This window comes from Carcharhinus amblyrhynchos, chromosome 11, assembly GCF_965287045.1.
Source record: "Carcharhinus amblyrhynchos chromosome 11, sCarAmb.v2.hapA, whole genome shotgun sequence".
Lineage (NCBI taxonomy): Eukaryota > Metazoa > Chordata > Chondrichthyes > Carcharhiniformes > Carcharhinidae > Carcharhinus > Carcharhinus amblyrhynchos.
The window spans coordinates 91,013,605-91,039,489 of NC_137334.1; the positions used below are offsets into that span (position 1 = coordinate 91,013,605).

Consider the following 25,885-nt stretch of genomic DNA (forward strand, 5'->3'; position numbering starts at 1 on the left):
GACAAAGTTTCACTATTGATAGAATTTATTCTCACCTATTGCTTGCAGCCTCATGTACTTTACACGGTCATCATCTCCAAACTTGCAGGTGGCAATTGCATCAAAGACTTTGGGGATCTGGGGCTGGAACAAAACCTTGATCTTGTAGTCATCCCATGGTGGCAATATGCCGCTGGCTGGTACTAAGAAGAATGGACTGGGCACTTCCAAACGGAAGCGAGTCGGAAGCTGACTGTAAAGACAGTTAACATTGTCAGCATTAACAGCAACAACAGTAGCTGTTATTTATACAGTGCCTTTAACATAGTAAAACATGCCAAGATGCTTTGTAGGAGAGTTTATCTAACAGAATTTGACACTTAAAGAGATATTAGTGCAGGCTGAAAACCCTCCTGCTTTTCTATGTTTCTATGGTCTTTTGGCCTTACCTGTTGTTGCATAAATAAAATATGGTCTCTGAGGTTTCAAAGACTCCACAGACTGGCAAACACAGCATCTCAGGAATTTGCAGGTCGTAGGAGGGCACAGAAGCACGCAGCCGAACAACAAATGACCCATCTTTCGACTCGAACACAATGCGATCCTCATAGTCTTTCTGCAAGGAGACAAAAATGAAGGCCCAACGATCTCACTGAAGTGGTTGTGGTGTACGCTTCTATCTTCATCTTTAATGTAGTAGCATAGTGATTGTGCTCCTGGGTCAATTGATAGAATCCCTACAGTGCAGGAGAGGCCACTTGATCCATCAAGTCCCCACTAACTCTCTGACAGAGTATCTTACCCAGGCCTTCTCCCTCGCCCTTCCCTCTAACTCCACACAATTACCATGGCTAATCCATGTAAGCTTGGGACATTATGGGAAAAACTCCACACAGTCAGTCACAAGCTAGGAATTGAACCTGGGTCCCTGGCCCTGTGAGGCAGCAGGTATAACCATTATGCCACCGTGCCGCCTGCCGGCATGAATTAATCCAGAGGCATGAATTAAAATTCTACCACTGCAGGTGGGGTCTTCAGTGTCAGTTATTAAATAAATCTAGAATGAAAAGCTAAGTCTCAGTTTTTGACTAAGTCAAGTTGTCTTTACAAATGGTTGGTTCCAAAATTCCTAGTCTATGCCCATTCTGGCAATATGTTTTGATGGCCTGGGATAAGGTTGTGGGTAGCTAACCCACACACAGCAATTCTCTGCCTTTGCTGGCTCCATTATTGAGCCGGGTAGTTCAATCCATCACCCTGTCCCACAATTTACTACACGCTGTGGGGTGATGTGAACCATGGGGGAACATCAGAACATATAGAATGGACACATATGAACTAGGAGCAGAAGGAGGCAAGCTCGGCCCTTCAAGCCTGCTCCACCATTCAATCAGATCATGGTTGACTTCTCTCTGGACTCAAATCGACATCCTCATCTGTTCCCCATATCCCTTTATTATAAATATATCTATCTCCTCCTTGTAATCGTTTAATGATTGAGACTCCACCGCTCTATGGGGCAGCAAGTTCCACAAATTCACCACTTTCTGTGAGCAGTTCCTCCTCATCTCAGGTTTACTGCCTGTCAACCTATTCCTGTGACCTCTTGTTCTCGATTGCCTCATAAGAGGAAACATTTGGCCTATGTTACCTCTATCAATCCCTTTTAGCATTTTATATATCCTGATCAGATCCCTTCTCATCCTTCTAAACTCCAACAAATATAAGTCCAGACTATTTAATCTCCCTCCATCTGGGGGTCAACCCTTTCATCCCCAGAATCAATTTGGTGAATCTCCTCTGAACTGCCTCCAATGCCACCACATCCTTCCTCAAATAACGAGATCGAAACTGGACACAATACTCCAGATGTGGTCTCACCAACACCCTATACAATTGCAACACTTCTCTACTTTTATATCCAGTCCTTTTGCAATAAATGTCAACATCAATTTGCCTTCTTCATTACATGCTGTACCTGCATACCACTTTCTGCAATTCATGAACAAAGATATCCAGATCCCTCTGCCCAGATGCATTTTGAATCTGTTTCCACTTTTTCTATTTTTTTCTGCCAAAATGGATAACCTCACACTTATGATTAACTGGACCACAGGGGACAACCCTGGGAGCAACAGTTTTAAGCCATTTAAGAATATTTAAAACTATTCAAATTGATGGTAATCAGGTTCATGCCCAAGTCGCAAGTGGGGAAGGTCTCATTTTAAGATCTCCCCAGTGCAAATCCTATTATGGCCCTCTCGCGAGAATTGCGGCCTTAATGGGATTTGAGTCCGTGACTAACAGACCCTGAAACTTCTCCTATTATCTTTACACCATGGTGGCCAGTGTTTTGTACTTGGGTGAAACAAGCAACACATGGAAGAACCTTATGGTAGCTTGTTCCGGGGAAGCTGGAGACATGATGGGCTAAACAATCTCCTTCTGTGTTGTAAATTTCTACGATTCAGTGAGGAGACCCAAGAGCAGATCATCCACTTCGCTAAGGCATGTAACATAATGTGGGGAAACCTTGAAGTGGGAATGGAGTTATAATGGAAAAATGAAATTTAGATATGGAAATATAACTTAGATATGTTACATCAACGGGGACGAAGTAGAAAGGGTCGAGAGCTTCAAGTTTTTAGGTGTCCAAATCACCAACAAACTGTCCTGGTCTCCCATGCCGACATTATAGTAAAGAAAGCCCACAAACGCCTCTACTTTCTCAGAAGACTAAGGAAATTCGGCATATCTGCTACGACTCTCACCAACATTTACAGATGCACCATAGAAAGCATTCTTTCTGGTTGTATCACAGCTTGGTATGGCTCCTGCTCTGCCCAAAGCCGCAAGGGACTACAGAAGGTCATGAATTTAGCCCAACCCATCACGCAAACCAGCCTCCCATCCGTTGACTCTGTCTACACTTCACACTGCCTCGGCAAAGCAGCCAGCATAATTAAGGACCCCACGTACCCCATACATCGTCTCTTCTTGCCTTCCTTCTGCAGGAAAAAGATTAAAAGTCTGAGGTCACGTACCAACCAACTCAAGAACAGCTTCTTCCCTGCTGCTGTCAGACTTTTGAATAGACTTACCACGCATTAAGTCAATCTTTCTCTACACCCTAGCTATGACTGTAACACTACATTCTGCATTCTCTTGTTTCCTTCTCTATGAGCGGTACGTTTTGTCTGTTTAGCTATATGTTAATACATGGACAATAATAAATCAAATCAAATCAAATCAACTCAAAACTTGAACCTCTCCCAATATTGTTCTGTTGCTTTACCTTCTCAAGACCACAAAACGTGACTGGCAAAGAGAATGACGTTCCTGCGCTCAAGACCACCAGCTTTGGAAACAGTGTAGAGAAGAATGCTGTAGATGGAGATCTGTAAAACAAAAGAGGTAGATTTATAAACACAATGGCCAGAATTCTCCTGTCCCACCTGACACAGAAATTATAGAGGGCAGGGCGGTGGACCATTGACCTCGGGCAAGATTCTTCGGTTTTGAGGTGACTGTGGCTAGAGGATCCAACCCAATAACTTTACATTTATATGGCACCCTTAACTTAACTTAGTAAAAACCCCCCAGTGTTTTACAACAGCAATACAAAATTCAACACCAAATCACTGAGGGAGATTTCACAGCAGGTGAAATGCTGGTCAATGGAGGTGAGAGCACAAAGGAGAGGGAGAGGTAGAGAGCTGGAGAGGTACAGAGAAGAAATTACAGAGCTTAAGGCCTATGCGGCTGAAGACACAGCCATCACTGGTATTGTGATAAAGATCGGGAAGTTCATGAGGACAGAATCGAAGAAATGCAGAAATCTTGTAGTGTTGAAAGGCTGCAGGAGGTTTCGGTGGGGGACTAGGGAGTGGAGGAATTTGAACACATGCAAAAGAAGAAGTTTTAAAGGGAACTGGGACCTAATTAAAGCCTTGAAATGGTTGGATTACTGTGCTAATTTGGAGCACTACCCATTTGCAACAATGCCAAGGCCTTGGACAGGGTGCATAGGAGATTAGTAAAATGATACCAGAAGGGATCTGCTGCATAGATAGAAGAAGCTGGGATGGTTCTCCTTAGAGTAAAAATTTACATGGAGATTCAGTAAAGCAATTCAAAATTATGAAGAGTAAATAAGGAACAATTGTTCCCAATGGCAAGAGGACACAGATTTAAGTAATTAACAAAAGAGCTAAAAGATAAACATTGAAACCATACAATGCACAAGGAGGCCATTCGGCCCATTGACTCTGCACTGACAACAATCCCACCTAGACCTTATCCCCATAATGCCACATATTCACTAATCCCTCTAATCCCTCTAAACTACGCATCCCAGGACACTAAGGGGCAATTTAGCATGGCCAATCAACCTAATCCGCACACCTTTGGACTGTGGGAGGAAACCAGAGCACCCGGAGGAAACCCATGCAGACACAGGGAGAATGCGCAGACTCCGCACAAACAGTGACCCAAGCTGGGAATCAAACCCAGGTCTCTGGAGCTGTGAAGCAGCAGTGCTAACCATTGTGCCACCATGCCGGTGAATCTTAAGAATTTATTTTTTACAAGTGGGTAGTTGTGATCACAAATGAATGGGTGATAGAAGATGATTTAACAATAATTTTCAGACCTGAAAAGGAAAAATGTGCAGAACTTTGGGGGAAGAGCAGCAACAAGGAGGTGAGACACTAATTAGATGGTTATTTTTTACAAGTGGGTAGTTGTGATCACAAATGAATGGGTGATAGAAGATGATTTAACAATAATTTTCAGACCTGAAAAGGAAAAATGTGCAGAACTTTGGGGGAAGAGCAGCAACAAGGAGGTGAGACACTAATTAGATGGTTTTCAAAGAGGTGACACATTGGGCCTCCTCAGTGCTGTAAAATTCTATGATTATGCCAGTGATAACACATCAGATGTACTTAATTAGTTATATAACACTTTTCAACATTGCAGGGTCATGACAGGCACTATATAAATACAGATTTTGCTTTTCATTGTATTAAATGCTTTGGGTGGACTCCATGATAGGGTGCATGATTTGCTAAAGGTACGGGCTAGATTTGTCTGTGTCCAACAGCACATTCCATTCAATTCCTGAGCCCTGGTAACATCAAAACCTCATGATGCAGTCCATTTTCTGTCATTTCTGATTTCCCCGATTTATTCATTGGGTTGAAAAGGGCTGATCTTACACCTGTTGACCCATTAGCAGACAAATCCCAAATCACAACAGCAGGATCTGTTAATCAGTGAATGGAACTATGCGCAAATTAATAGGCCTATGGATAAAGTAAAATTAAAAGTAAACTTTATTTATGAGTCACAAGTAGGCTTACCTTCACACTGAAATGAAGTTACTGTGAAAATCCCCTAATCACCATATTCCAGTGGCTGTTCGGGTACGCTGGGGGAGAATTTAGCATGGCCAATTCGCCTAACCTACACATCTTTGGACTGTGGACGGCAACCAGAGCACCCGGAGGAAACTCATGCAGACACAGGGGGAAAGTGCAAATTCCACACAGACAGTGACCCACGCTAGGAATCAAACCTGAATCCCTGATGCTGTGAGGCTGCAGGGCTAACCACTGTGCCGCCCTATAAATTTAAACTTCTTAAGTGGTTCTCAAAGCTCAGTGGTACAAGCCTATGTGGCCCTAAAATGACAAAAGAGCTAGGTGGATATATAAATGGCTTCTGACAATCATTAAAGCCCCTGAAAAGCTGCACTAGAACTTACCTGAACTTGAGTTTTTGAGTTTTGAATTGCACATTCTTCAATATTACATGTTTGGTGGATGCTATCCCCAGTTCCCAGTTCATCCATTCCAGATGTTCAAAGAACTCAATACCAAAAAAGTTTGCCTTGATTGGCTTGTTCTTCCTTCTTGTGATGCCAGGGTTGACTAGATTGTGCACATTCCACTGCAAAGAAGTCAGACATAAAGTGTTAAGAACTGACAAGATACAGGAACAGTCTCACCACCTGTAGTAGGGGATTTTTTAAAGGTGGTCTGATATCTTAAGACTTAAAGAATCTTTCAAAATTAAACTCACAAAGGCAAAGTCTCAGCTTAAAAACGTACCAAGAATTTATTTAAACATAAAAATAATGAAACAACACAATACAGAACAGTAGCCAACAGCCGAAGGGAGACCTCTGGATGGCTAGGTGGCGCAGACATGTGCCAGAAAGCCTTTCTCAAAGATCTGTGGCATTGATCCAAAATTCAATACAATTATACTGCCTGCTTATCTTAGATACTCCTACTAATTAGCTTAATTCTATTTTATTTCATATTAACATGTCAGTCCAAATTATATCAAATAACCTCAGCCAGATACGATACACTACCTGACATAATGATATTCTATTTGTCTGTTTCTATTACCTAATCTTTACCCGATGGCATGGTCCACTTCCTTGTTGTTGTTTCTACACGCCACCCGAATATTTTTCCAATGGCACATTGCCAAGATGGAGATAACGGCATCTTGGGCCCTAAGACTGGCACATTTCTATGCCTGGACAATAGAAACCTCAGTGTTTGAACATAATTATGTTTCATCCTCTGTCCTAGAACTTGAAAGTATTGCATTCCTGATAATTCAGCTATGAACTTCTTAACTTCCACCATCATTTCTGCAGCGTTCACATTTCTGAGGTGAGTTCATATTAAAAATACTTTTAATATCTTAAAATACATCATTCAGTGTTTTGATATAAAGATACTTAATACTTAAAATCATATTCCTATCACTCTCATTATCACTCATTATCACTCTCATTCACATGTAGATAAACTGTCAACAGATTTTATTAAGTATGAATAATTTTAACTCTTTCCTCTCCAGCTATTGCTTAACCTAAGAATCTGTCTGTGGTTCTGCTCATTAATCCAGAACCACTACCCCCCCACCCCCTGCTTCCACAGAACAGAAAAAACAAGTGCCTGGTTGAAATGCTGTTTAATCTTGAATTGGGCCCCAAATGTCCTAGATACAATTCAATATGGCAGGGCTTCACGCAGCAAAATATCCTGCATTGGATATTAAGTCTGCAATCTGTCTATGATTACCTTCTGTAAGAAGTCTGACAACACCAGGTTTAAGTCCAACCAATTTATTTGATAGTGAACTCGCAAGCTTTCGGGGTTTGCCCCTTCGTCAGGTGAATGGAGAGTTCTGAACTCTCTGAGAATTCAGAACTCTCCATTCACCTGATGAAGGGGCAAACCCCGAAAGCTTGCGAGTTCACTATCAAATAAATTGGTTGGACTTAAACCTGGTGTTGTCAGACTTTTTACTGTGTTTTACCCCAGTCCAACGCCGGCATCTCCACATTATGATTACCTTCAGCAGTATGGGCCCTAACCTCTAGAATTTCCTCCCTAGCCCTCTCTCCTTCCCTACCTCACTCATTTCAAAGCCTACCTCATTCATCAACCTACCTCCTTTTATGGTTCACTGACAAGTTCTGTGGGATACTTTGTGAAGTTAAAGATATTTATATAAATGGAGGTTGTTGTTGTTGAACAAATGCAAATCGATGCACTTGAAAAGGAAAGGCCTTATACCAAGGGAGGGTCACATTGTTACATTATTGCATGCTTCTAACTATCTTGTTCATCCCTAACATTGTTTTCTAGTATCTTTTCCCCTGAGCATATAACCTCACTGTCTCTTTCTCTTTCCCCAAATGCATGCTCCCCACTGTCTTCCTCCCTACCCTAAGACATAAGAACTAGGAGCAGGAGTAGGCAATTCAGCCTCTCGAGCCTGCATTCAATATGATCATGTGTGGCCTCATGTCCACCCTCCTGCCTGCTCTCCACAACCCTTCACCTCACCACTAATTAAAAATCTCCTCCTGAAATTTGCTTAGTGTTCTGGCATCCACTGCACTCTGGGTAGAGATTTCCACAGATTCACCATCCTTTGAGTGAAGTAATTCCTGCTCATTTTTGTTTTAAATCTGCCACCCCTTAGCCTAAAACTATGGCCTCTCACTCTAGAATGTCCAACAGGGGAAACATTCTCTCTACATCTACTCATCCAATCCCTTTAGCGTCTTAGATACCTCAAATGGACCTCCACTCATTCTTCTGAACTCCTGCAATTACAAACCGAAACTGCTCAATCTCTCTTCAGAAGTCAAGTTATTTATCCTGGAATCAATCTGGTGAACAATTTAAATTGGCAACTAACTTCTTTCCCTATGGGCAAAAATTGCTATATAAATGTCCCACCATTTGCGGGGTTAGTCCCACAAATTCTCACAAAGAATGATGGACATACTTAGTAGTGGGAGTGAATCAGGTAGATTCCAGTTATCCCAAAATTAGACTTTTTACAGGCAGAGACAATAAAAACCATGGTTTTGACTAAATTCAAGACAATTGGAGAAATTGTTTCAGAACAGGCAACGTGGTGGCATGGTAGTTAGCATTGCTGCCTCACATTGCCAGGGACCCAGGTTCAATTCTAGCATGGGTCACTGTCTGTGTGGACTTTGCACATTCTCCCCATATCTGTGTGGGTTTCCTCCAGGTGCTCCAGTTTCCTCTGGGTGCTCCAGTTTCTTCCCACAATCCAAAGATTAACAGGTTAGTTGGATTAGCCATGCTAAATGCACTGGATTACGGGGATAGGACAGGGGAGATAGGCTGAGGTAAGATGCTGTTTTGGAGAGTCAGTGCAGATTCAGTGGGCCAAATGGCCTCCTTCTGCACTGTCGGGTTCTATGGATTCTAAATCTAGGAAACAAGGCTATTGTAACATTTGTCACACTTACGGTACAAATTACTGTAGAATACTTTAGAGAGTGGAGATGGGGGGAGTGGGTGAAGTGGTTTATGTAGTCACTTATGTGAATAGAAAGATTTTATTCTTGACTACTTTGCCTGTTCCTTTTCAATTTTGTAAAGGTCTCAGTAAAGAGCATTAGTCGTGTCAATTATTCTACATGTTTGTTTATGGTCTGTTATAGTTTAACTCTTCAGCTAATTCTATGAGAACTGCCATCATCTTGATTGTAAAATGAGCCTTCTTAGGGCCTACTCCTGCTCCTATTTCTTATGTTCTTATGTTCTTCTGGTCCTATAAGCCAGCACTGGTTTACATTTAAAACTCGTCACATTGGCACATGGTCGGAGTGTTAGCCTGCTCTTTGTACCTTTAAAACGAAGGACTGTCCTTTCTTCTTTAGATTTGAAAGCTGCTACTTGGCATTTTCTTCCAGAACAGACAGATTCCTCTGCGTTAAAAACCCCGCGCTGCCTGGGGGTAGCCTCTCTCCTCAGCATATTTTTATAACACCATGGCAAACTCTCCTACTCTGCATAGTCAGCTGATGCATCTCCCCCCACCTATTTCATATCATGCAGCCGGAAACACTTTTTACAATCAAACATCTTGTATTGGCCAAGAATCCTTTGGAAGGCAAAGGAGGGCCACATCTTGCATCACCTTCATCATCGCTATTATCTCCAGTGATACCATGCTCTTTAAAACTTTTGATACACGAGTAAAATTCAAGTGCTTATTGTGAATGATTTGACCATTAACTAGAGTCCTCCTGTTGTTGCTGGTGCTGTATCCATGTGTTCTGTAACTTCTCCATTTCCTCCAAATGTGGGTCTCTCCTACTTACAAAAGTTAACCTAACAGTACCACTGACAATGACCCTTACTCTTTCTTCAGACTGCATAATTTACCTAATTGTAGATCCATTGACGCTGTATTCCCTGGGCAACATGGTTTTTCACTCAACCTAGGATTGTGATTTTTTGTGCTAGTGTCATGACTTTCCCAGGATGTTTTCTGCTTGACTATTACTTACTCACTTTGAGTATGCTGCCCTGTACCAATATTGTAACATACTGATCAGGAGTTACTGACCCTGAAAATCACAGCAACTCACATGCAGTCACAATCAATGCATGATGTGCGCACACTTGCCATTGAGAGAAAACTTTGCTCAAGATCTCCATTATATCATATCCAGCCTTAATTTTTCTGGAGAAAAGAGCCGTAACTTGTTCAATCTTTCCTGAGAGTTATAACCTCTCAGTTCACGTATCATTCTTGTAAATAACAAAATTACAGAATTGTTATGGTGCAAAAGGAGGCCATTTGGCCCATCATGTCAACACCTGCCCAAATGGCCTCGTTTGCACTGTAAACAATTCTGTGATTCACAAAAATGAGAGGTTATATGCAATGTAATCTTCTTCACATCCTTTCGTACACAAATGAAATAACATATTAATCACCCACAGGGTGTATGATGGACCTACCTTAGTATAAGCTTTCAGTGACACATCTTGAAAAGGGACAGACTTCATGGAATACGTCGAGGTCAACATGTTTAAACACTGTCAAAGTGAGATAAAAAGGCTATCAGAACTGTGAACTCTATGATTTTACATAAAAATTAAAGTTTTCTGGCAAGAGATGCAAGGAAGTATGAGTTGGAGTGTTTTTATGCAGGGGGTGGTAATGACTTAGAACTCACTTCCCACAACTCACTTCCCACAATGTCAGCTACGACTCTCACCAACTTTTACAGATGCACTATAGAAAGCATTCTTTCTGGTTATATCACAGCTTGGTATGGCTCCTGCTCTGCCCAAGATCGCAAGAAACTACAAAGGTTGTGAATGTAGCCCAATTCATCACGTAAACCAGCCTCCCATCCATTGACTCTATCTATACTTCTCGCTGCCTTGGCAAAGCAGCCAACATAATTAAGGACCCCACATACCCCAGACACTCTCTCTTCCACCTTCTTCTGTTGAGAAAAAGATACAAAAGTCTGAGGTCACATACCAACCTTCCCTGCTGCCACAGACTTTTGAATGGGTCTTATCTTGCACTAAGTTGATCTTTCTCTACACCCTAGGTAGTGCTGTAACACTACATTCTGCTCTCTCTCCTTTCCTTCGCTATGAACGGTATGCTTTGTCTGTATAGTGCTCAAGAAACAGAACTTTTCACTGTATGTTAATACATGTGACAATAATAAATCAAACCAAATCAAATCAACAGTGTGAGAAGTGGAAACAAGCAAGGATTCCAAAAGGAAATTGGATGGGCACTTGAATAAAATAAATTTGCAAGGTTAAGGGAATCAAGTGAGAAAGTTGGACTGACTGAATCCGTCCTCTGGGAGCTGATAGGAACTTGACTGGCAATATGGGAGGGAGGCAGTGGTGTTGTGGTATTGTCACTGGACTAATAATCCAAAGACCCAAGGTAAGGTAAGGTTCTGGGGATCCGGGTTCAAATCCCAACACAATAGATAAATTCAATAGAAATCTGGAATTAAGAGTCTAATGTCTAATGTCTAATGTCACTGTCGGAAAAGCCATCTGATTCACTAATGTCCTTTAAGTGAAAGAAATCTGCTGTCCTAACCTGGTCTGGCTTGTATGTGACTCCATCACAATGTGGTTGACTCTTAAATGCCAACTGGGGACAGGCAATAAATCATGGCCCACATCCCATGAGCGAATTAAAAAAATGGTTGCAGGGGATAACATGATGTAAGTGCAGGGGCGAAGGAAAGCCTGACAAGGGTGTATGATATATGAGTACAGAGGCGTTTATCACCTGTTATCCTGCAAAAATCAGGATTATACATTTTTTTCTTTTTGAAGGTATTCATCCACTGGCCTGCTTCTTCAGTGGAATGAGGGAGGCCATATTTTAATGTGCATTGTAGTTTGCACTCAATTTTGATCTTGATGATTGTATTAGGGGAGCGAGGTGGATGAGGGAGTCTGCCCATCCTGTTTCTGGCTCTCTATCAAGGACTAAATCATGAGTTTTGGTGTTTGCAATATGGAGATACTTCCTTGTTTGGGAATTGTTTGTGAGTCTCCTTCTTTCTATTGGAGAACATGCTGAGTTGGTTATGTCACATGAGTATTTATCTGGGTTTTTTATGTGCTGTAGTTCTTGTATTTGCACTGAAGGAGTACAATTTTTAATACCCTTCACTGGACTGTATCCTGGAAAAGATTGGGTTCTCTTTTTTTGTTATACATGTCTCTGGTGTTGTTAGAGTGGGGGAATTATGTACTAGTGCACGCTCAGACTGGTTTGTTAATCTTTGGATATCTATTTTGACTTAGCTGCATGGGTAGTGACAGTGGGTACTGGATTACTGGGCTCATGGAACACTGGACATATTATCTGGTTGTTGGGGTTACTTTGATGATGGGAAATGGGTCAAATCTCATTGATTGTGGGTCCTAAATGGTTATCTTTGGGATGCCAAGTCAACATATAAGTCTAGTAACAATGCTCTTGTACATCTCTTCCTCCCCAGGCCTCTTGCCCCTGATTTCCATCACTCTGCCATTGGTGGCAGTGGTTATAATTGTTGAGACTCTAAGCTCTGGGAATTGCCTCCCAAACCTCTCCGCTCCCCTCCCCGCCCTCCCTGCCCACCCCATCCCTCTCCCCTAAGATGTCCTAAAGCCCTACCTCAATTACCAAGTTTCCTATCCTAATGTCCCCTTTTGTGATGCAGTGTCACATTTCTCTGATTGTGCTGCTATGAAGTAACTTGGGACGTTTTACAACTTTACAATGGTCTATAAATTTTTGTTACAGTCACACATCTCACTGTTCAATAACACATACTATGAGGTCAGACACACGACAGGATTTTCTGGCCCCGCTGTGGTGTGTTTTCTGGCAGTGGAGGCTGCTCACCATTGGCCATTGGTGGGATCTTCCAGTTCTGCCAGTATCTATGCTGTTTGGCCCATCTCTTGCAGAACTGGAAGATCCCACTGGTGGGAAGAGCTGGAAAATCTCACCCATATACTTCTAGAGCCAACAAGTGGAGAATACATCACCCGCCTTTTCCTTATGAACCTGGTTGCTTCAAAGAGGCTTTTTACCATCAGTGTTTATGGATTAAACTTCTATCATGAGGTACATTTACCACTCTACAATGGGATGCAGTGACATAGGAAATGGAAACAAGAGTGAGCCATTCAACTAGATCCTGGCTGATCTGTATCTTAACTCCATCCACTTACTATAATTCTAAATCCCTTAGGTTCCTTACGCAACAAAAAATGATTGACCTCAGTTTTGACAATCTGGTTTGACTTCAGCCTCAACAGCTTTTTTGGGAGAGCAGAAAGTTGCACACCTCCACTATCCTTTGTGTGAAGAAGTGCTTCTTGTTATCAGCCCTGTGAAAGGATACACGCCTTCTTCTGGACTTTCCCCATCAGAGGAAATACTTACTCTCCATCTGCCTACCAAACTTCTTTAACAATTTTAAACACCTCAGATAGATCACCCTCATACTCAACTCCATTTACCCACCTTTCTTCAGCATCCCCTTAATAACCTCATGTAACAAAAAATTATTAGTACCCTCATCTAACACAAAAACCTATCAACCCCGGGTTTGATATTTTCAATTTACTGAGCCCCCGTAGCTTTTTGGGGGTGAAGTGAGTACCACATATCCAGCACATGCCTGAAAACAAAGAAAGGCCAGTACCAGGAAACCTGACAATCAAAGTGAAGAAGGAATATAAAAATAACTATAATACTAAGTGACCTTTCAGTTAACTGCAATTATAATCGAGATGCTGTTGTCCTTTAAATTGCTCAGCAAGTAAGGCACTCTCCTATTACCAGACTGATGGAATAATATAGTACTGAGCATCAGGTCCAGAATTTATTACAATCTCGCAACTCTTACCCTATTCCCCATTTACTTAAGTGGAATTGCTACATATGGTAAATGCAAAACCAATAATTCTGATTAGGTTAAAACATTGCAATCTGTTCATATTATGCTAATGACTTTCTCCCATTGATTAAATAGCAGGTATAAATATTGCTGGGGAGTTAACTTGGCATTTAGAGTTCTGTTATAAACGAAAGGTTTATGACAACTTCACTGAGATACTGCGATATTTGTGCACAAAATAATGACATCACAAATGACCCCTCTATGAGAGTCTTCCATATGGAGAATTGTGAAGCCATGTCACAAAAGCGCAAGGAAAAATGCAAAATATATACCTATTGATTACACTTTAACTGAAATACCTGGTGACACACGAAAATGAGTCAGTCCTCCCGATCTTGGGTTGCACCTGGAGAAAGTACTTGGAGCTCTTTAGCAAGGTGAAGCATTGGCCTTTACAGGTCTGTCAGTAGTGGTGGCAGAAATTTGAGTTGATGGATTAAGAGTATCCCATCAGCATTACACACCAGTGACTTAAGATCAGTTGGCTTACATTCAGTTTCTCTGACACTGAATTGCTGTCAGCATGCCAAAGTCTGACTGACAGGAGACTGTTCAGAACTGGACAGTTCTGCTGGTTGATCCTATGAAAATTTGTACCTTTCATAATGAGCTATTGCACCATCTCCACGATAGCAGAACATTGAAAAGGGAGTAATGGCCCAGGATTTGCTGCATAAATAAAAGCAATTTGGATGGTGGTAACCATTATTAATGCGTGACTTATTCAGCCACCAGAGAGGGGGATGCTATGAGTTGTAAAATGCCACAAGTTGCTGGACTGCTCCATTCGCCTTACAAAAACAGGATCTGAACCTTCAATTTCCCCACGTGTTCCAAGGAATTTCTGCATTTGCGCCACTAAAATGAATGAAAGTCACCACGGAGAGTTAAGGCTGATTCATAACGATTGACTAGATTTAATGGTTCCCCAGCTCTGAAAGAGAATAATTGAAGCTGTGGACAGTACATTGTTCCAAGGCTTTTTTTTAATCTTGTATATTTCTCTCTCTTAATCCAAACTTTCTTTCCCTCTGTTCATTTATCTTTCTGTGTCTAAATTTAGCCTAATTCTTTCTATTTCCTGGACCATCATTCCTCTCTCTATCCTTAAATCTAAGGAGTCACACTGTTGGCCCTCTCATTTACTAAGGTTCCAGATATCCATTGACTTCACCTGAAAGGTGAGTAAAAAAAATCTCATGAATAGGGCACACAAAATGGCCCAATCCAGTAAAATCTAGGTTATATAGATTTATTTCAGGAAATAACATTTGACATAGTGTATAAATCATTTGAGATATGATATGTGGAAAGTGTAGCATGGTTGGGAGGGACAGGTGACTTTGGACCTACATTTGCCAAAGCTTTCTAACATTGAGAGTTGGTGAGGAGGACAGGAGTGGGCTGGTTTCCTCACCTCTCATTGGAGTTTGTTAATTAAGCAACTAAGCAGAGGAGGAGGCTCCAAAAACAACCCCACCCTCAAAAATGGAACACACAACACATCAATGCAAAAGATAAGATTGAAGCATTTGCACCTATCTTCAACCAGATAATTCATCTCAGCCTCCTCTTGACACCATCATAGCTGTCAATCTTCAGTCAATTCAATTCATTCCACGTGATATCACGAAATGGCTGAAGGCACTCAATATAAGACCATAAGATCATAAGACATAGGAGCAGAATTAGGCCACTCGGCCCATCAAATCTGCTCCATCATCCAATCATGGCTGATATTTTTCTCATCCCCATTCTCCTGCCTTTTCCTCATAATCCCTGATCCCCTTATTAATCAAGAACCTGTTTATCTCTGTCTTAAAGACGCTCAATGACCTGATCTCCACAGCCTTCTGTGGCAAAGAGTTCCACTGATTCACCACTCTCTGGCTGAATAAGTTCCTCCTCATCTCTTTTTAAACGATCGTCCCTTGTAAAAAAGATATGAGCCCTGACAACATCCCAACTGTAGCACTGAAGACCTGTGCTCCAGAACTAGCGTTGCTCTTAGCCAAGCTGTTTCAGTACAGCTACAATGCTGACATCTATCTACCAAACAATGTGAAAATTTGTCCAGATATTTCCCGTCCACAAAACAGAGGACAAATCAAATCCAGCCAAATATTGCCCCATTAGTCTACATCAGTGAAGTGATGAAATATGTCATGGACAGTGCTGTCAAGCAGCACTTACTCAGCAACAATCTGTTCACCAATGATTTGCCAGAGCCACATAGTTCCAGAACTTATTGCAGCCTTGGCCCAAACACAGACAAACCTGACTGCCCTTGACATCAAAACAAGTATTCAAACAAGTGTGGCATTGAGGAGTCTGAGTTCTAATGCCAATCACTCTAGTATGTGCATGTTGTCAGGGCCCAGAGCCTTTTTGTAACCAGTGCTTTCAGCAATTTCTTAATATCATGTGGAATGAATTAGATTGGTTGAAGATTGACATCTGTGATGGCCTCAGGAGGAGGCTGAGATGGATCATCCACTCAACACATTGACTGAAGATAGGTGTAAATGGCTGGAATGTTCCTGCTGTTCATGCTGGTGGGATCTTCTGGTCCTGCCAACGGCGCATCCCACCAAAGGTTTCCTAGCCGCATGGAGCACAGTTAATAGGAAACCCTACTGACAGCAGCGGGACCAGGAGGTCCTGCTGGCGGCAACTGACACACTGCCTCCTAATGTGAGAAACAAGACCTTACGGTGAAGTTCACCTGACCTGGGGATTTGTCAGCTCACAGGCTGAGCAATTTGCTCAATACTATTTCCTTGGTGATTGGAAATTTTCCTGAGTACCTCCCTCCCATTTCCTGATTTACAGCTATTTCTGGGATGTTACTTGTATCCGCTACAGTGAAGACTGATACAAAGCACCTGCTTAGCTCATCTCAGCTATTTACCATTTATATAGATGATCTGGAGGAGGGAACCGAGTGTAGGGTGTCGAAATTTGCTGATGACACCAAGATTGGGGGAAAGGCAAATTGTGCAGAGGGTGTGGAGAGTCTGCAGAAGGATCTAGATAGGCTGGGCGAATGGGCCAGGAAATGGCAAATGGAATTTAATGTTGGCAAGTGCGAGGTGGTCCACTTTGGTAGGAAGAATGGTAGGAAGGACTATTACTTACGGGGCGAAAAACTGCAGCAGGCGACGGTGCAGAGGGACCTCGGGGTCCTTGTGCAGGAGTCGCAAAAACCCAGCCTGCAGGTGCAGCAGGTGGTCAGGAAGGCGAATGGGATGCTGGCCTTCATAGCGAGGGGGATTGAATATAAAAGTAGGGAGGTCTTGCTGCAGCTGTATAGGGCATTGGTGAGGCCGCAGCTGGAGTACTGTGTGCAGTTTAGGGCGCCGCACCTGCGCAAGGATATTTTGGCCTTGGAGGGAGTGCAGAGGAGGTTTACTAGGCTGATACCGGAGTTGAGGGGGTTGAGCTATGAGGAGAGGCTGAATAAACTAGGCTTGTACTCGTTAGAGTTTAGAAGAATGAGGGGAGATCTCATTGAGACGTATAAGATGATGAATGGGATGGATAGGATAGAGGTGGAGAGACTCTTCCCGCTCAAAAAAGACAGTAGGACTAGGGGGCACAGCCTCAAGATAAAGGGGGAGCGGTTTAGAACAGAGTTGAGGAGGAACTTCTTCACTCAAAGGGTGGTGAATCTCTGGAATTCTCTGCCCGTTGAAGTGGTGGAGGCTGCCTCGCTAAATATTTTTAAGAAGCGGGTTGATGGGTTTTTGATAAGAGAGGGGTTTAAGGGTTATGGGGAGAGGGCGGGAAAGTGGAACTGAGCCACGACAGATCAGCCATGATCTTATTGAATGGCGGGGCAGGCTCGAAGGGCCAGATGGCCTACTCCTGCTCCTATTTCTTATGTTCTTATTTCTTATGTTCTTATTATCAATTCCCCAGACACACCTTCTATAGGGCCAGCGCTCACTTTGTTAACTCTTACTTAAATATCTGTAGAAACTCTTACTTTCATTTTTATATTGCTATCTAGCTTTTTTGTTTCCCTGTTTTTCTCTCCTTATCAATCTTTTTATCATTCTTTTATGTTCTTTCTATTCATTCTAATCATCTGACCTGCCACTCATCTTTGCACAAATATTTGCTTTTTCTTTAAGTTTAATAGTTCAAGTTTATTTATTAGTGTCACAAGTAGGCTTACATTATTCCTGCAATGAAGCTACTGTGAAAATACTTTTGTCACCACACTCTGGCACTTGTTTGGGTACACTGAGGGAGAATTTAGCACGGCCAATGAACCTGACCAGCAGGTCTTTCAGATTGTGGGAGGAAACGGAGCTCCTGGTGGAAACCCACGTAGACACAGGGAGAACATGCAGACTCCACACAGACAATGACCTGAGCTAGGAATCAAACCCAGGTCCCCGGCGCTGTGAGGCAACAGAACTAACCACTGTTCCACCATTGTCTTTAATTGTTTTAGTTAATCATGGATAATTTCGTAAATTAATTAACTAAATTAAACAAACTAAATTGAACTTTCTTTCTGTGGTTGCTGAAATGCCCCTCTAAATGTCTGCCACTGAACCTCTATTGACCTATCCCTTAAGCATATTTACCAATTCAATCTAGCTAGCTCTGTTTTAATGCCCCTATAATTGCCCTTATTTAAGTTTAAAATACCAGCCTCGGATGCATTGTTCTCTCCCTCAAACTGAATGTAAAATTCAATCACATTATGATCGCTGCTACTTAGGAGTGCTTTCACTGTCATTTCATCCTATCACATTGCACAAAATGGGGAACATGAGAATAAAAAGATATGGGACAGCACAGAGATATTAGTGCTTTAAAATTAGGTTGTTAATGGTCAAATCACTCTACTTCCAAGCCTCCAAGACTTGTCTGAAATAAGACACGAGTTGGGTTGAAAATCTTATTACGTTGTACAACAGCAATAATTCCAAGGAATGATGCACTGCTTCACAATACTTGACTTACTTATTCCATCTTGCGTCCAACAAAAATGTTTTTCATTCACGTGTGCTATGCAACATTCAAACCCAAGAGCAGTCCATCATCTCAAACCTTCAAATGTAAAATATGTAAATAGATAGTAGAGCAGGAGCCTCTGACACTGGCTTCTACAATTGATCTCAATGACTCTGGGCAATGAAAGATCATCAGAAATTGCAAGTTTCAGTAGAGCTGGAGTGGGAATGTGAACTATCCCAGTCAAACACCCTGCCTGAGCACATTCATAGAGAAGGATTACTTGTGTGGATTCTGCAATATGGTGCTCCTTCAGCCAGGCTAGAATGCAACATAGAGCCAGGGGTGAGGGGTGAGGTGGGGGGGGGGGGAACCCAATCCACACCAGTGCGGGTCAAATTCCCTACAACACTACAGATCTGAAGAAGAGTCACATGGACTTAAAACATTATCTCTCTCTCTAAAGATGCTGCCAGACGACTGAGTTTTTTTCCCAGCATTGTATGTTTTATAACTTTAGAACAATACTGTGTCCTGAACCCATATGGGATGGGTGGGGGGGAGGGGGCGAGGGCTGCCCAATCTTCTTGTACTTATGGGTAGCTAGGGGAAGCCTCTGAACGCTTCGAGGGTCAGAAATCTCATACAACCTCAAGGGGTGGCCCCAGTGTACCTTGGGGGGGCCAGGTGGAATCCAAACTTTCCCTGTACCTTGTGGGGGGGGATTTCCAATCTCCCTGTGCCCCTCAGGGATCCTCAATCTCGCCGTATCTCATGGGGGAAGTGGGAAGGTTCCTGCTCTTTCTGTAGCTCTGGGAGGGAGGTATGTGGGGAGTGCAATCTTCCTGCAACTCAGGATGGGAATCTCCAATCTCCCTGTACCCCATGGGAGTCCTCAGTCGCCCAGTGGAGTGGTTGCCTGTACCTCTCGGAGAGATGGTGGGGGGGGGGGGGGTCAATCCCCTGTAACTCAGGGTGAAAATCCCCAATCTCCTTGTACCCCTCAGAGATCCTCAATCGCTCAGTGCATCATTGAGTGGTTGGGGTTCCCTGAGCTGCCTGCATCTCTCGGAGGGGTGGGAGGGTCAATCTCCTTGAAACTCAGGGTGAAAATCCCCAATCTCCCTGTACCCCTCACAGATCCTCAATCGCTCGGTGCATCACGGAGTGTTTGGGGTTCCCTGAGCTGCCTGTATCTCTCGGAGGGGTGTTGGGGGGGAGGGGGGGGGGTCACTCCCCTTGTAAATTGGATGAAAATCCCCAATCTCCCTGCACCCCTCACAGATCCTCAATCTCTCAGTGCCTCAAAAGGGAAGGGAGTGTTGTGGGGGGGCGGGGGGGGGGGGGGGTAGTGGATTGTCTCTGATCTCTCTCTTTTCCTCTTGGGGTTCCAGATCCCCTTGTATCTGAGGAGCAAGAGGAAAGGGAGGGGGTCCCTTATCTTGCTGTAAATCTGAGGAGGGGGGGGGGTCCCTAATTCCGCTGGTTTGTGGTGGGGGGGGGGGTGGGGGGGGGAAGGGGTTGACTCCGACCTCTCTGTATTTCTGGGGACTGGGGGATCCCCAATCTCTCTGTGGGGAGAGGAGGGGGTGGGGGGGGTCCCGATTCCTCTGGGTTGGGGGTCCCCAGTCTCCCCGCAGCTCAGGAGGCCCCCTCTCCCCGGCCTCTCTCTCTCACCTGGTCCTGGCCCTGGCCCGGTCTCCCCGGTCTCTCCGGCCTCCCAGCGCCGCGTTCCGGGCGGCCCCGTCCCCTTGGCAACCAGCGGCGCCGCTGCTGCCCCTGGCAACGGCCGGCGGCCGGGGCACCGCGCAGGCGCAGTGAGTCCCGCGCCGCCCGCCCCCGCCCACCCACGGTGGCCGGATCTGCCTTTGTATAGCGCCTCCGCACACCCACTGGGCTTTTCACACAACAGGGGTGCGCTTTCCGAAGTGTAATAGCTTCTCTCTGAAGTGAAGAAGGTGATCTAGGATTGCGACGGGATCTTGGTCAGTTTGGCACTGGCGTTTCCACCTCTTAATCATTGGGCCAGTGGGCTGAGGAATGGCAGATGGAGAGTGGTCTCCAACCTGAAAGACACCCCCCCCCCCCCCCCCGCCCCACCAGTGGTCTCCAATCTCCAATCTGGATGCGGCCCATGGGCCATAGTTTGGAGACCCCTGATTCAGACATATGCAAGGTGATGGAACAGGGCAATTAATAAGAACATAAGAAATAGGAGCAGGAGTAGGCCATCTCGCCCTTCGAGCCTGCCCCGCCATTCAATAAGATCATGGCTGATCTGAAGTGGATCAGTTCCACTTTCCGGCTTTCTCCCCGTAACCCTTAATTCCCCTGTCTATCAGAAACCTATCCACCCGTGACTTAAATATATTCAGCGAGGTAGCCTCCACCACTTCAACGGGCAGAGAATTCCAAAGATTCACCACCGTTTGTGTGAAGAAGTTCCTCCTCAACTCTGATCTAAACTGCCCCGCACCTTATCTTGAGTCTGTGCCCTCTAGTCCTGCTATCCTTTCTAAGCGGGAAGGATCTCTCTACGTCTACCCTGTCTATCCCCTTCATTATCTAATATGTCTCTATAAGATCCCCCCTCAGCCCTCTAAACTCCAACGAGTACAGGCCCAGTCTATTTAGTCTCTCTTCATAGGCTAACTCCCTCATCTCTGGTATCAGCCTAGTGAACCTCCTCTGCACTCCCTCCAAGGCGAATATATCCTTCCGCAAGTGCAGCGACCAGTACTCCAGCTGCGGCCTCACCGGTACCCTGTACAGTTGTAGCAAGACCTCCCTGCTTTTATATTCTATCCCCCTTGCTATAAAGGCCAACATTCCATTCACCTTCTTGATCACCTGCTGCACCTGCAGACTGGGTTTTTGCGACTCGTGCACAAGGACCCCCAGGTCCCTCTGCACCGTAGCATGCTGCAGCTTTTCACCTTTTAAATAATAATCCCTCCTACTATTATTTCTGCCAAAGTGGATAACCTCACACTTGCTAACATTATTCTCCATCTGCCAGGTCCTCGCCCTCTCACTCAGCCTATCCAGATCTCTCTGCAGACTTTCCACACCCTCCACGCAATTTGCTTTTCCACTCACCTTCATGTCATCAGCAAATTTCGTCACCCTACACTCAGCCCCTTCCTCCAGATCATCTATATATTGGTAGGGCGTTGGGGAGAGTTACAGAACAAAGAGATCAAGGGGTACAAAGGTTCATAGCCCCGTGAACGTGGAGTCACAAGTGGACAGAGTAGTGAAGAAGGCATTTGGCATGCTTGGTTTCATCGGTCAGAACATTGAATACAGGAGTTAGGACATCTTGTTGAAGTTGTACAAGACATTGGTAAGGCCACACTTGGAATATGGTGTACAGTTCTGGTCACCCTATTATAGAAAGGATATTGTTTAACTAGAAAGAGTGCAGAAAAGATTTACTAGGATGCTACCAGGACTTGATTTGTGTTATAAGGAAGGGCTGAATAGACTGGGACTTTTTTCCTCGAATGTATGAGGTTTAGGGGTGAACTTATAGTAGTCTATAAAATAATGAAGGGCAGAGATAAGGTCGTCTTTGCCTGAAGGTAGGGGAGCCTAAAACTAGAAGGCATAGATTTATGGTGAGGTGGGAGAGATATGAAAGGGTCCAGAGAGGCATTTTTTCTCTCAGAGGATGGTGACTGTCTGGAACGAGCTGCCAGAAGTAGTAGTAGTAGAGGTGGGTACAACTTTATCTTTTAAAAAGCATTTAGACGTTACATGGGTAAGATGGGTATAAAAGGATATGGGGCAAATATGGGCAATTGGGACTAGCTTCATGACAAAAACTGGGCAGCATGGACAAGTTGGGCCAAAGGGCCTGTCTCCATGCTGTAAACCTCTATGACTCTATGACACTGTTGTAAAGAGAACAAATAAAGACTTGAATTTATGTAACAGCTTTCTTGTTGTTAGGATATTCCAAAGTGGTTTTACAGGCAATTAACATATAAGTTAATTTATTTGTGTCATAAGTAATGTTTAAGTTAACATTGTAATGAAGTTACTGTGAAAATCCCCTAGTTGCCGTATTCCGGCGCCTGTTCGGGTACACTGAGGGAGAATTTAGCATGACTGATGCACCTAACTAGCATGTCTTTTGGACTGTGGGAGGAAACCAGAACATCCAGAGGAAACCCTCTATACCATCTTACCCTGTCTAAATGCTTTTTTAAAGACAACATTGTACCCACTTCTACTACTTCTGGCAGCTCGTTCAAGACACAGGGAGAATGTGCAAACTCCACACAGACAAAGACCCAAGCCAGGAATCAAACCAGGTCTGTGGCTCTGCGAGGCAACAGTGCCAATCACAATGCCACTGTGCCACCCCAGTGGCACGGTAGCTAATTAATTCATTTTGAAATGTTAGTCAGTGTTGTAATTTAGGAAATGCAGCTGCCAATTTGCACACAATAATATCCCACAAGCAGCATTCTGATATTGACCAGGCTGCCTGTGTCTTAGTCATGTTGGTCAGGTGATATTTAAGTTCAAACCTTCCCTTCTTAATCACTCTCTAAAACTAGATCTGGAAAGGTCAACAACTCTCCTTATCAAGGATTATGCGATAGGTTCAGATGGAACTGGCCCTTAACTGCCTGCAATGGCTAAGTGGGTGACACCCTCACCTTTGAATTGCAAGGTTTTAAATTCAAACTCTAGGTTAAAATTCCAGTCCAGAACTTGTCTTTGAAATGAGATGCTAAATAAAGATTCTCTTCAGTTGGGTGTAAAAGATTGTTTCGGATTATCGTGGAGATAGATTTTGAAGAAACTTCCTACCAAATAATGAACTGTCAATCAACATCACAAACACAGTTATCTGGTCATCACCATATTGCTGTCTGCGGGAGCTTTCTCTGCACACATTAGCCATCATGTTTCCAATGTTGTAAAGTGACAAACATTTCAAAAAGCTGTCATTGGTTGTAAGTGCTCCAGGTTGTCCTGAAAGGCTACTTACAATCCACAGACTTTCAAATGTAAGCCAGGCATGCCCTGGTCATTACACCTCGGTTTAGCTCATCTTGTCTCTTAGCAGTCAATTGAGTTGGAGACTGGAAGAAAGGTAAGATGGGTCTCTCAGATCTGCTTGAAGGTGGAGTCTTATAATGGAGTAACCTAGCCAGGACTAGAGTTCCACAGAAAAAAAAGGAGAGAACTGCTGAAAGGTCCAGAGTTTCAGAGAGCTGTAACAAGAAGATTTCAGAACATCTGAAACTTAGTGATCAGAGATTATTGGAAAACAAACTTCTGTTCGGAGAATGAGAAAAAGTTGGGACAGATTGATTGCTGAAAAAAAGGTTTTCTAAAATTAACTCAACTAATTGTTTTGTTAGCGTTTCGAACAAATTGCAAATTAGTGACCGAAACCTAAAAGGTGGTAGAACAGTGTGATGTCATTAAGAGTGTGGAAGGAAGAAGGAGCTGGTTCGAAATCCTGGTAAGGATTCACTTCTAAGGTGGAGACTAGTGGAGTGCCCCAGGGGTCGGTGCTGGGGCCTCAGCTTTTTACCATTTATATAGATGATCTGGAGGAGGGAACCGAGTGTAGGGTGTCGAAATTTGCTGATGACACCAAGATTGGGGGAACGGCAAATTGTGCGGAGGGTGTGGAGAGTCTGCAGAAGGATTTAGATAGGCTGGGCGAATGGGCCAGGAACTGGCAAATGGAATTTAATGTTGGCAAGTGTGAGGTGGTCCACTTTGGTAGGAAGAATGGTAGGAAGGACTATTACTTACGGGGCGAAAAACTGCAGCAGGCAACGGTGCAGAGGGACCTCGGGGTCCTTGTGCATGAGTCGCAAAAACCCAGCTTGCAGGTGCAGCAGGTGGTCAGGAAGGCGAATGGGATGCTGGCCTTCATAGCGAGGGGGATTGAATATAAAAGTAGAGAGGTCTTGCTGCAGCTGTATAGGGCATTGGTGAGGCCGCAGCTGGAGTACTGTGTGCAGTTTTGGGCGCCGCACCTGCGCAAAGATATTTTGGCCTTGGAGGGAGTGCAGAGGAGGTTTACTAGGCTGATACCGGAGTTGAGGGGGTTGAGCTATGAGGAGAGGCTGAATAAACTAGGCTTGTACTCGTTAGAGTTTAGAAGAATGAGGGGCGATCTCATTGAGACGTATAAGATGATGAATGGGATGGATAGGATAGAGGTGGAGAGACTCTTCCCGCTCAAAAAAGACAGTAGGACTAGGGGGCACAGCCTCAAGATAAAAGGGGGGCGGTTTAGAACGGAGTTGAGGAGGAACTTCTTCACTCAAAGGGTGGTGAATCTCTGGAATTCTCTGCCCGTTGAAGTGGCTGCCTCGCTAAATATTTTTAAGACGCGGGTTGATGGGTTTTTGATAAGAGAGGGGATTAAGGATTATGGAGAGAGGGCGGGAAAGTGGAACTGAGCAGCGACAGATCAGCCATGATCTTATTGAATGGCGGGGCAGGCTCGAAGGGCTAGATGGCCTACTCCTGCTCCTATTTCTTATGTTCTTATGTTCTTATGGAGCAGAAACTCTAGTCAACCACGTCTTTGGAAAACTCAAACTGGAGTTTAGAATGTGGATTGCTAACTGAAAGTATTGCAACGAGAGAAGATTTTAAAGCCTATTTCTGGGAATGGAATTTAGACCTCCTTATATGATAATCATCTGAGAGGGTGATGGGAGACTTCTGAGGAGAAATCCTTGAAATCCTCAGAAACTATGGACTTTGAGTGCTGATGAGATAATTATAGCTTCAAATGTAGAGTGTAGAGAGAGCAACTTAATGAGAGGTACGTCCATTCAAAAGTCTGATGTCAGCAGGGAAGAAGCTGTTCTTGAGTCAGTTGGTACGTGACCTCATTTTTCCGATGGAAGAAGGTGGAAGAGAGAATGTTTGGGGTGCGTGGTGTCCTTAATTATGCTGGCTGCTTTGTCAAGGCAGTGGGAAATGACGTCACTGAAACATAGAAAATTTTTATGGAGCTTGACAGGCTAGATGGTGGAAGGTTGTTTCTGCTGGTGAGTCAACACAAGGCCAAAATCTCAGATTATTGGGTTAAAATGAGGAAAAATTATCAATAGAAGGGTTGTGAATCTA

The 25,885-nt window shown here is 43.8% G+C and overlaps 1 protein-coding gene across 1 annotated transcript in view; it reads right to left on the reverse strand.

The window, feature by feature from the left end:
* The window catches only part of cfap65 (cilia and flagella associated protein 65), a 137,924-nt gene extending 117,418 nt beyond the window's left edge, over nucleotides 1-20,506 (reverse strand). Inside the window, exons 1-6 of the mRNA XM_080198323.1 lie at nucleotides 20,444-20,506; nucleotides 10,305-10,382; nucleotides 5,747-5,931; nucleotides 3,275-3,377; nucleotides 429-595; nucleotides 36-232 (exon numbers count right to left, since the gene is read on the reverse strand). Of these exons, the coding sequence (XP_080054449.1) occupies nucleotides 36-232; nucleotides 429-595; nucleotides 3,275-3,377; nucleotides 5,747-5,931; nucleotides 10,305-10,373 (721 nt within the window). The 5' untranslated portion in view covers nucleotides 10,374-10,382; nucleotides 20,444-20,506. The remainder of the gene's footprint in view (nucleotides 1-35; nucleotides 233-428; nucleotides 596-3,274; nucleotides 3,378-5,746; nucleotides 5,932-10,304; nucleotides 10,383-20,443) is intronic.
* Nucleotides 20,507-25,885: the final 5,379 nt, after the last annotated feature.